The 12,235-nt window shown below is 34.1% G+C and overlaps 1 protein-coding gene across 1 annotated transcript; it reads right to left on the minus strand.

The window, feature by feature from the left end:
- Positions 1 to 439: 439 nt before the first annotated feature.
- On the minus strand, positions 440 to 3,363 carry LOC128547033 (uncharacterized). Its single transcript, XM_053518609.1, has 2 exons — positions 2,460 to 3,363; positions 440 to 2,079 (listed from the first exon to the last, which is right to left on the minus strand). Exons 1-2 carry the CDS (start codon positions 2,552 to 2,554, stop codon positions 1,524 to 1,526), a joined length of 651 nt encoding a protein of 216 aa, XP_053374584.1. The 5' UTR covers positions 2,555 to 3,363; the 3' UTR covers positions 440 to 1,523.
- Between the last annotated feature and the right edge of the window lie 8,872 nt (positions 3,364 to 12,235).

The following is a 12,235-nucleotide window of genomic DNA, read 5'->3' on the forward strand; positions in this document are numbered from 1 at the left end:
ATACTGTTGAAAAAAAACAACAAACAAACTTAGAATTTCAGGTTAAACTTTTGGTGCACTTGCACTCTATCTCAGTTATTACTAAATGGATTTGATTCAAACTTAAAGTAGAATCTAGTTTTCCACATCATATGACACAAGATCCATAACTCTAACAGCAATTCTTCACAAATTATGTCCCCTTTTACTTAGAATTTAAGGTTACTTTTGATGCATTTTCACTATATCTTGGTTATTACAGAGTGGATTTGATTCAAACTTAAAACAATTGTTCCCCATCATCACTCTTATCACATGACACAAGAACCATAATTCTAGCACAGGTATTTTATGAATTGTCTCCACTGTTTTGATAACTGGGCATCAGGACCTTCACATTGCTTGCCATCCAAAACTAGTTTTAATCTTTTAGCATTCAAGAATGATTTGTACAAAGCTCTGAAATAAAAAGTTTTATTTAAGTATCAGGATGTTTAAATACAAATACAATGTGTTAAAGTTTTAATTGTTCACCTACTCCTAGGTTTGGCAAAGTTACTTAATATGTTATTTATAAAGAATGATTAAGCAATCTATGACAAAAACAAAACCTTCGGTAGTAACTCTGCCAATTGCCCTGAGTAAATATGCTTGGCTTCTTTTAGTTATAAACCATATTGTAATAAGGAAATTGACTGCAAGGTCCACAGGTGTCAACATCAGTTACTGGTTTAGGTTTTTAGATATAATTTCTCATTCTGTGCTAATATCTAACCTATATTTGGTTTGTTCAAGATAAAATGAAACACCTGTATTATGTTCATCTTTTGAAAATGACTTTAAAGTTTACCCTTTATCATTCAGACAGTTTATCACTTGATAAAACAATACAGCCGTTTATAGTGATAACATCACTTTAGATAAACTATTTTGTATGATAACCTGGTTTACATTTGAAATTACAGTCAAATTATACATGAACAATTTTGATACAAGGTATATGAAACACTTTAGCTGTCAAACTTTATAATGTTATTGCCTACAGAAATCTGTTTGGTCAATGTACAGTGGTCTTGGGGCTGAAAACTGTTCTGATCAATAATCAGAGAATTCAGGTATCATGTGGATCGTTTATAGGTAAGAAGTCAAGGTAACAACTTATTCCAGATTGTAAGATATATACCCAGTTACCCTACACAGACCAGCATGGAGGGCGGAGTATGTGTTATAAGTTTTGATATGAATACCCTGCACGAATTAATGCACATATACTGTCTCACACGTTGCACCTTTTTTGATCACTACATCTTAATCACCCATTAGAGGTTCGACATCTCCCGACACATTGCAGGTATCCGAGCATTTGTTTTATATTTGAAAAATGGTCACAATATGTGCCGATCAAGCTTCAAAATTTAGATCAAACATTACCAGTGTTCAGATAAAGTTAACAACAGAGTTGCCTATTGAGATTAAACATGCTATGTGTAGAGAACATTTCAGGTCCCAGTTTAAGGAGGAAACCTTACAATAATGGTTCATTGTCAATAAAAGTCAATTTTGCATGAACTTCTGTGACTGGCCATGTCGCCTGTTTGATGGTCCGCTAGGTGGATATAGTCGTATGTACTTTCATTATCTTCAAACAGTTCACTTTTGTACGGCCGCACGATTGGCCTTGGGATGTGGCGCATTTGAATTTCAACATTTGAATGGCGCCTTGTATTAGAATATGGTGTTGTCAGTTCTTTGTGGTACTCCTCGGACCACGTATGCGGACGTGGAATGTGTAAGTCAAGCCTCTCTGCTCTGAAATCTACTTTAGTTCCATTGTCATTTTCGTTATTGAAAGTTTTGCGTTTATCGGAACTACTCGCCCTTTTCGACCTTTTATTCCATTTTGCCTGATGTAAATTAGGCCTCAATTCTATTTCATTAAGGTTTTCCCTTTCATATTGTTGGGAGATTCTGTCAATGCTAGACGACGAGTGTTTTTTATAATTTCGTCTATGACCTTGTCCGAAATGCATGCTAACTCTATCGTCTGCTTCTTGTTTGCGGTAATTGACATGTCCATAGTTGGCGCTAAGACTTCTGCGCCTGAAACATAGTCAAGTAATTTGAATATTTCAAGATCCTAAATAATTTAAAAAGACATTTTATTCTTTCACCACAGTTGGTCGTTGTTGCGACTGTCAAGGAAAAAATTCGAAACCGTGTCTACCTTTGTTTTATGTATAAAGCAAAAACAAAAAAGGAGAAAAAACATATTAACGGTTCACTGAAAAAAGTAAACAGTCATTTATGAAATAACTAAAAGAATATTTGTTGTTATTTTTTTTGCCCGAATATAAGCAATACGGGGTATGTCTCTTAGCACGGTTTTAATTTGATGAGATAGAAATGTTCAGATTTCTGTTCAAAGGATCAATCATTTCTCTTTGCTAAAAGTATTGTCGGAAATGATTTGAAAATCATACCTGTAGCATACGGCAAATACAACCATAAAGATTCCAAGAAGAATTCCAGCTAGACCTGTGAAAACAGCTACAATGATTTGTGTCTTTATTTCCATGGTAACCACTTTCGTTTAATAACGCCTGAGTGATAAACTGAGTTCTTTTCACATAGTGCAAGCTCAATCTATCAGATTACATTTTTACCTTTTTCTCTGTCCTTCATTAAGGACTATGCTATTTCGACAATGCAAAATTCGTATGTAAAACTGAGATTGTCGTAACAACGCGAGAAATACACGGGGATCAAAAAGAAACTAATAATTATAAGAAAATGTATCTCCGAATAAATTATAAAGTATCAATGACACTCAAAAACATGTCCCAACAGTGCACTAGAAGAAAATGCATAGAAATTTTCGGGGTAAGTATTTGGTACCGTAAGTCTCTCATATATATACAATATATATATTCTTCAATCAAGGATATGTCAGTGTAAATGAGCTGAGCGTTAGTTTTCTAAGAAAACGCCGTTAAACTATGTTACACGAATCACACGTTCACCGCTCTTTTACAAAACTGTGTCCGCCATGTTTTCTTCAGTGAACGAAATAAAAGGAGTATTTTACCTTAGATTTCCTTATTGTAGAGTACGATTGACTTTCTAATCTAAATAAAACATCACTTTTTTATAACATCCCACTGTCCGATCTTTCTGATCACTTAACGATCACTCACAATTACAAAATAAAACCAACGTGTCATCAAAATTATCACTTTACACGGCTTCATGGACATCACGGCCTATTAACATTAAATTTGTAATCATGCGCCAACCAAACAAATGATGAAAGATCGGTACTTTTTCAAAGACATGTTTTATTTCCTGTAATTTTCTGATATTCTAACCTTCAAACAACCGAATTGTATGCACAGAAATAACGAAACATTTATGCAATATAGCTTTTAGTATAAATTTAAGATCTATCTTTGTCCAGCCCAACAACAGACATGTATATGTCACAAACCCGGTCTGTCCTCGAAATCAGTGTCAAAGGTTACTAGAACATAAATACAATAAATAAACAACCGCTTACTATGTTCTTGTAAGTCCTGTAAGATGAAACGGCTCGTGTTTATACATTCATATATATTCCGTATCGGGAACATTGACAATCACAAGTCGATCCTTACCACAAACTTGAAAACAGTTACTTTTATGCCTTTGTTTACATTTCAAAAGTAACTATTCACATATACGTTCAAGAACGTAAATTTCATGCTTTCAGACCCACATCGTGTGTAAACTTCTGTATTTAAAAGTATGGTGTATTCGGCAAACCATTTGTAATTTCCGACGTGGTAAATGTCATTATTATACCTCACTTTTGTCTACAATGGTAAAATCCCATTACCCGAAAAGGAGATATTTTGACTATCAGAAACATTTTCAGTCTTTTTGACACGTGACCAAGCGAAAGTGACTGTCAGGTCATGTGACCGCGCTGATATTTTGAATGTCATATAAGGGCAAATAACTGCTTCAGGTTTTTAGCCATATGATTGCATCCCTTGTACACAGTGTCATATTGTAATGACGTCGCTATTCAGTGTGTACACAACTGATTACCGCGCTAAAGATGAAACTGTTGAATTAAATGAACCAGAAACATTTTTAAAACTTTTTATGTGTTTAGTTTTGTTCGGTATAATAAAATAAATACCATATGGCAGCGTGTGTGACATTGATATTGTCAACCCTCGGAACAGAATGTCACCACTCGGCTATCGCCTCGGGTGACATTCTGCCCTCGGGTTGACAATATCAATGTCACACACGCTGCCATATGGTATTTATATATTGTCAGTTATGTTTACGAAATTTAATTGAATATTTATGTTTTATACTTGCAAAAGAAAAACTTGATGGTCATGGTCGCTGGCTTCGAATTCCTCGCCCATCACCGACGTGGGATGAAAAACCCACTTGAGGTATGAAACTTTTCACGTAAGGAAGCCATCCAACTGAGGTTAGTGTCTCGATCTAGGTACTAGTCTGAGCCTCAAAAAATGTCTGGAGGGACCCCTGGAGCCTTTCACCACCAACAAAACCTGGGAAAAGTTCATTGTGTCGTTTCGGTGTTACTCACAATCAAACAAAATAAACATTGTTCCCGTTTTTGTTTGTTTGTTTTATATAAATGAATATGCAAAAAGGGTTTCAGTGTAACGTCAAAATATAATATTACAATTATATATCAACAGTGAACGCCACATGCATTATTTGTTCACGAGGGGTTATGCTTTAATCTTACAGGTAAAACAAATATATTCCTATTGTATAAAGGGTAAAGGTAAATATATATATGTATATGTGTGTGTACTCGTGGAATTAAATGTTAAGTGTAAAAAGTATATATTCACAGTTCAAATCATCCATGCTAAATAATACGTACGATATGTTTGCTTTCTCACTGTTTTACATGTTCGAAATGATTTATTCGATTTTTATCACAGAGTTCTAGTTTATTTTTCACCTTAAATTAAAGCAAACGTGTTCAATATAATTTTAAACAAACTCTGAAGTTTAGTAGGTTGTAGCATTCTCTAGGTCAATGGTATTTTTATTACCTTCTGTAGTCAGTCATTATCTATTGTGAAAAAAACTATTTTTAACCAAAGTGGAAAAATTCAGGTACTTGAAAATGCAGCTTTCTAAAGTTAGAATTCTCGATGTCATTTGTCAGACATACCTTGTAAATAAATAATATTATTACAAAATTAATACTGCTATTTCTTTTGTTGCACTTTGCGGACTTATGATAAAGTTATTTATGTGCATCTGTTCACAACGAAGCACTGACCCTGAGGACTATGTATGGGAAAATATAAGAGTGAACTAAGTGTTGACTGAAAAAGGGCAATATTTATTTTTCCGAACAATACCTTAACAAATATATATTTTCACATATCTGGGCGAAAAATACCGCTTAACAAATATATATTTCACATATCTGGGCGAAAAATACCGCCATTGCAAAACAATACATTAAAAAATATATATATATTTTCACATGTCTGGGCAGAAAATACCGCCGAAAAATACCTTAACAAATTTATATTTTCACATATCTGGGCGAAACATACCGTCCTTAACAAATAGATATGTTCTCATATCTGAATGGAGTTACAGTCCAATACCATAACAAATATATATTTTCACATATTAGGGCGGATATAACCGCCGAAAGCATATCAAGAAATGTAGATGAATTTGCATATTAAGAGAAATCTTTCAAAATTAGAAAATTGTCACTTGAAAGAGGAGGCGGAATGGCATGTGGTGGTAAGATAAAACCAGAAATTAGCCAAAATAAAATTAAAGAAAGAAGCGTGCTATTCACTCTTGAATGCTGACGAAGAAGGAAGATGCCGTTTCACGATTGGTTCAACGGTATAAAAGGAATTCATTGATTGGCTTTTACCGTAGTATATAAATTAACATATTTCAGAATAGGACCGATTTGCTCCAAATGTACAACAATGACATAAATAATTTTATCTACCTATAAAATTCATATATATATGAGCAGTACAATTCCTGTAAATGAGCACTACGTAAGCGCTCAGGCCCCTCTCGCACCCCATACCTATAGTTCGGACTTCTTTAATGTATAAAGGCATGTGCACAAAAATGACAAATTTTGCCAACACCTGGTAAATTGTAATGTGTTTTTTTTTAGAAAAGTAATAAACGGAAATAGAAAAATAGCTCTCAGCTCATTTACACGGATAGTTTAGCTTTATTATGTATGTTATAGTTTTTCGCAGTTATGCACGATGACATAGAATACTTACCCCGAAAATTGTGACACGAACATACTGATAACTTTTCCCACTTTACTTTTTAAATTAAAGTAAGAGTTCAGCACTTCATGGTTTTGATGTATTGTCACATTGGAATAACGTTTGTTTTACAGTAACTTCGAAATTAATCAGAAATGATATCATGTACCCCACCCACCTAATTCATAATTTCAAAATAGCATAGGCCTTAAACGAAAGAGTAAAATGTGATTCAGTTTAACACACACAAAAATAATGTCCGTTTACAAACAAGCCAGCACCATTAAATCAATATTTACTGATTTTGATTTACATTGTTTTGTTTTCATATCAATGACCTGGTGTATTGATAACAGCTGGTGACTTGTCAGCGGAGGCCCTGTTGTTACGTTGTAGCACCCCGTTGTACGTACTTTTGCAGTAAGTATTCAACCATTTTGTGACAAACAAACAAACCCTGTTATTTATAGATAGATAGATAGATAGATTTATTCAGGTATAAGATCATATATACAATTTAAAATTACAAATATCGCATTAAGTAAGATAAGTTTTGTAAGATATTTAAAACTAAGCGAACAAATTCTAAAACTAACATGTGACTTACATTCACATAATATTGCTTAAACATAGATAAAAAATACGAATAGATAGTTTTATAAAAGTTATAAAAAAGGCAATGATTTAATAATAATAAAAATCATAAAAAAGTTATTTCAAGTTTAGTCGTGCTTCCTAAATTATTCTCCGCTGATCTTATACCAAGGATAACCCATGAAAGTAGCTTGAAGAGCACTTCCTCGATTGTTATTCAATAAAGTGTACAGGCTTTACGTGTTGTAATAAATATTTGTTAATGACATGATCAAATACTAATACAAACAACGTCAGTCTCTATTTTTGTCGAGCCCGCTTGCGGTGAGTTCGACTTAGTCGTCACTTTTGGCGGGTCGGTGTATGTGCGTGCGTGTGTCCGTCCGATTTTGTCCGGACCATAACTGTCCGGACATGAATGGACCAATCTTCTTTATATTTGACATGAATCTTTACCTCAATGAGAAGGAGTGTCATGCGCAAACCCCATGTTCCTATCTCAAAGGTCAAGGTCACAGTTGGAGGTCAAAGGTCAAATCATGCATGGTGGGATTTTGATGTAACTTGGCATGAATGCTCACCGTTATGAGATAAAGTGTCATGCGCAAGAACCAGGTCCCTAGGTCTAAGGTCAAGGGCACACTTAGACAACTGGCGGACTCGATATTCTGCCCGTGGGCATACTTGTTCATATCAGTTATGGATTACTAAATATGGATTGGAAAGAATAGCCCAATATACACAAAAATCGTTATTTCTGTTTTGAAAAACTAAGATCGCACAACTTCTACCAGTAGCCATTACAGCAGTTGAAAATCTGTGTATAAAACTACGACATTGCGAGTTAATAAAGTAACCAAGTTTAAAGGATTCAAGTTTATGCAACATATTCTCAGTTTGCTTACATAGGTCTACATACAAAAATATGAGAGAAATACATATTTACATATATTCACTGAAATAAAAAGGGCAACACTAAACCAATATCCCAAGCTTTTAAGTAACGATGAGATATGAGTTCAGAAGTCTATATTCTTAATTTTGACAGCTATCATTTTGCTATGCATCAAAGGGTTTTTAACTCTTGTGACATAAATGTTCACTTTTCACAATATTGTGGGGACCAGCCACTTCTAAGGCTGAAATCTAGATCACATTGTCTGCCCTTGTCCTTGAAAACACAGATTTTATTCTTTATTAAAGTCTCATCAAAGTATACAAATCAATATTAAAGACATGATAAAATTCTATAGGCTATATACCAATAAAAGAATTTGTTCTTTGTTTCATATAAAATTCAGCTACTTCAGACCAATTTTGTTACAGTTTCTAGATTTTCACTCCGTCGTAGACCTATTTTCCACAAGATATCCATACATTTACTTCAAGAAAACGAAAAGAGAAAGGTGTGTTGAATAGTATGCAGTGAAATGCAAGTCAACTGAAGTCAGGTACCCTCATATTGCCGCATTTCAGAAAGCGGTCAGCAGAATAAACACCCTACTTTCGTTTTCAAGCAAACAACTCGAAAACATGCGAATATTAGCATGCAACGTGTCCTATTTTATGTAAAATTCATTCCACGAGTGAAATAATGCCCATTTGGCCCCCGATTTACGCGCAAATGCGCGAAAAATGTAAAAATTAGGATCTATTTATTAGGGACTTCTTTCGACTACACTACGGAAGCACATTTTGGACCGAATTACTGCATTATAACCTATAAGAGATATCTTTTTATCAAATTTCATTACATTTTCATCTCTATTTTCAAGAAAGATGTAATACCGAACATGTTAACAAGTTTCATTGTGAAAATTCGAGATTTTAGAGAAATATAGACATTTAAGTGAGGCCACCCCCTACCCATTTTCTGGGCTAAATTTAGGCTCTGTGGTCCTTCATTGTAAATTTTGGTAAAAGTTTCACATGTATGCATTATTTTTCACTTTGATTCTGAAATATCATTCATTCCGTCATGAATATGACTCAAATGGACGCATTTTGTGTATTTTCACACATTCTGGAGACAAAATATTGGCCTTTCTATTGCAGAAATTGCTGCCGAAACAGGCGCATCTACTCAAAATATGGTCAAAATTCAATTTTTTTCAAATTTAATGATTATTTTGCATTGAAAACATCATTTTATAACATATACAATCGATTTATGACTATGAAGACTAATTGTGATGTGTTTCGAGAAAAGTCTTAATTCAGCTCTTATAGGTTATATACCAATAAAAGAATTTGTTCTTTGTTTCATATAAAATTCAGCTACTTCAGACCAATTTTGTTACAGTTTCTAGATTTTCACTCCGTCGTAGACCTATTTTCCACAAGATATCCATACATTTGCTTCAAGAAAACGAAAAGAAAAAGGGGTGTTGAATAGTATGCAGTGAAATGCAAGTCAACTGAAGTCAGGTACCCTCATATTGCCGCATTTCAGAAAGCGGTCCGCAGAATAAACACCCTACTTTCGTTTTCAAGTAAACAACTCAAAAACATGCGAGTATTAGCATGAAACGTGTCCTACTTTATGTAAAATTCATTCCACGAGTGAAATAATGCTCATTTGGTCCCCGATTTACGCGCAAATGCGCGAAAAATGGAAAAAATAGGATCTATTTATTAGGGACTTCTTTCTACACCACGGAAGCACATTTTGGACCGAATTACTGCATTATAACCTATAGCCCAGTTCGATAACTGTATTTACCTCCCTTAGCAGAGTTTTTCCCCTTGCGTGCACTGACTTCCGGTGAGCAAATATTTCTAAAATGGCGGAGAATCCAAAGAAAAAAAATTAAAACAATCATCGATTATTGATGTAGATAAAGTGTGTGATTTAAGGCAATATTTACGACAGCGTGGTTTACCTGTGTCGGGGTCAAAGAATGAACTTATTCAAAGGGCAAAAGGTGCTGACGAAATTGGAATACATGTACTTTGCCACTCTTTAGTAGAGTTATAAGAGACTACTAAAAACATAATACTATCGCAGTTTTCAATAATTACTACACATTTAAAATAACAGTGATTCAAATTAAAATTCACTTAACATACGGTATATATGCATATATGTATACATCATTACACATGTATTATAATTATATACATCACATCATTTGAAAAGCTACCTGTTAAAAAGGTGCATTATTATATATAGTATGTTTGTTTTGTATACTGTTGTTAAATATTTAATGTGACTACAATAAGCAACGTTTCATATGTCGTGTTTTAATCAGAGTTAATAAAATACTTCAAGTATAATTAAAGCTGTTTCATTTACACATATTTAAATCAGAACCTCCCATATTTACCATGTACCGACTGTTAACAGCATGAAACAAATCTACCGCCAGGGTCGTCCTGATATTGTACTTGTACACAATATCTTGAGATAAAGTAAATATAATAAATATATAAAGTTTTGTGTAAGGTCTTTATCTATATACATATATCAGCCTAAGTGAATAATACTTTTATTCAAAGCATTATTGATATTGCTTGGAATTTCTTAAAATGGTTTCTAAAGATTAATATCTCGAGTAAAACATGACGAAACTGTTACAAGCGGATCAAAGTCTTCTTGCAAGGGTAAAAGCTCTTTGGTTCCGAAAAGACGCTAAGACAAAATGCACTTCCAGAAGCTTTAAGTCGCTAAGACAAACTGCACTTACAGAAGCCAAAATACAGAACAATGGACAAGCTGTATTTATAATTAGAAGTTCGCAAGATATAAAGTAAAAGAATTGTTTTTAAACGTTTCATGGAACTGGGTTTGTTATAGGTTAGCTGATTTTCAAAATGTGTGTGTCCCCCCCCCCCACCCCACAACAATCTGAAAATGCTTCCTACAGAAAACTAAAACAATTACAATTATTACGCCATAACGTTTAACATCATAGCGGTGCACACAAAACCGGCAAAATTTATTATCTGGTGAATATTTTCAAAGATATTTATGATAATTCTTCATCGATATTCAATGATCGCCTTTTAAATAAAATCATTGCCATTTCTTGTTGTTCAGATGCGTATGAGTTATAATTGCTAGTTCTGCACGTTACGCAGTATAGTGTAGAATGAATGTCTCAACGTTATTGTAGTACAATGAGCGGTTCAGTGAAGTGTGAAGTCACACGACTTCATACGGAAAGTTTGGTTTTATTCGAGGGAAAATCCAGTTCTAGGCTTGACTTCGGCTACGTAACACGTACTTTTCAACATGGACGAAGGAGAAATGGAAGTGAGGATACAAGAAAAAGTGTAGTCAGCACTGAAAGCAGATAATGAAGTTTTATTGAAGAACATTGGAGCAATGATGGAAAAGATAAGTTCACCTTCAGTTGTGTCTGTTAATAACACAGAAATACCAAAATTTAAACGTAAGAGCAATGATGAACAGTTCAAACATAATTCCAAAGTTATGACGAGAAAAGGATTTTCAAGGCGGAAGCTAGGGCTACAAGAAAAGTAAAATCTGAAAAGAGCAGATCACAAGCGAGGTCTAGAAGCTGGCCTTATACATACAAGTGACCCTCACAGGCTTTAGAGTCGCGATTGGCACCCGGAACCCAGCGTTACGGGCAGACAAATGATTCCGGCCAAAGTACCCGGCACGGTCTATGTTTCTCCTGCGGAAACCCAGGACATTGGAAACTGGAATGTCCACAGAATAAAGCTTCTAATAATAAGATAAGTATTTGTATTAGTTCTTTGTATGTACTGAAGATGTATTTATGAATTATTTAGACAATTGTATATCAGATACAAAATTCAGTAGTAAATGTTCACATGTAGAACATAAATCAGATTGCAGTGACACATTTATTGCACAAAAAGCAAATTCTACCGTTTCACCGGATGGCAGTTTGAAAAGATGTATTAATAAGTGAAAAGAAATTTCACAGGACCTGTATATATTAGATGTTATATAGAAAATTTATATAAGCTTCCGCTTAAGTCCGTACCACCACAAGTACATTTGCAAAATAGAAAGTTTACTTGTTAAGAGCGTAATTTGAGAGGTATACGAAAAACATTTTATTAATATGAAATAAGGCAAAGCCTAAAAGCGAGCTCAAAGAAATCGGATTTAGCTAAAATGTTATGCATCATTTATTTGTCACAAAGAAACTATTCCCTACTCACAAGAATTCAAGAGAACCTATTCACTTGAAAAAGTCTACATTTAGTGTCACCATACCTATAACAGTGAATATCATACGTTGCAAAAATATGGGAAGCCGGTGTCACGGTGACGTCATTACCGCGTTCCCGTTTCTTTCTGCTTATTAATGGTATTTTTTCCATTTTCTGGCCGATTCTTGATCTTTTAAATGAAAATAATA

Source organism: Mercenaria mercenaria, chromosome 11, assembly GCF_021730395.1.
Source record: "Mercenaria mercenaria strain notata chromosome 11, MADL_Memer_1, whole genome shotgun sequence".
Lineage (NCBI taxonomy): Eukaryota > Metazoa > Mollusca > Bivalvia > Venerida > Veneridae > Mercenaria > Mercenaria mercenaria.

Coding starts and splice junctions, on each gene's coding strand:
- LOC128547033 (XM_053518609.1), bottom strand. CDS start 2,554: ATGGAAATAAAGACACAAATCATTGTAGCTGTTTTCACAGGTCTAGCT. Junction 2,080..2,459: donor GTATTTGCCGTATGCTACAG/GTATGATTTTCA, acceptor ACTATGTTTCAG/GCGCAGAAGTCTTAGCGCCA.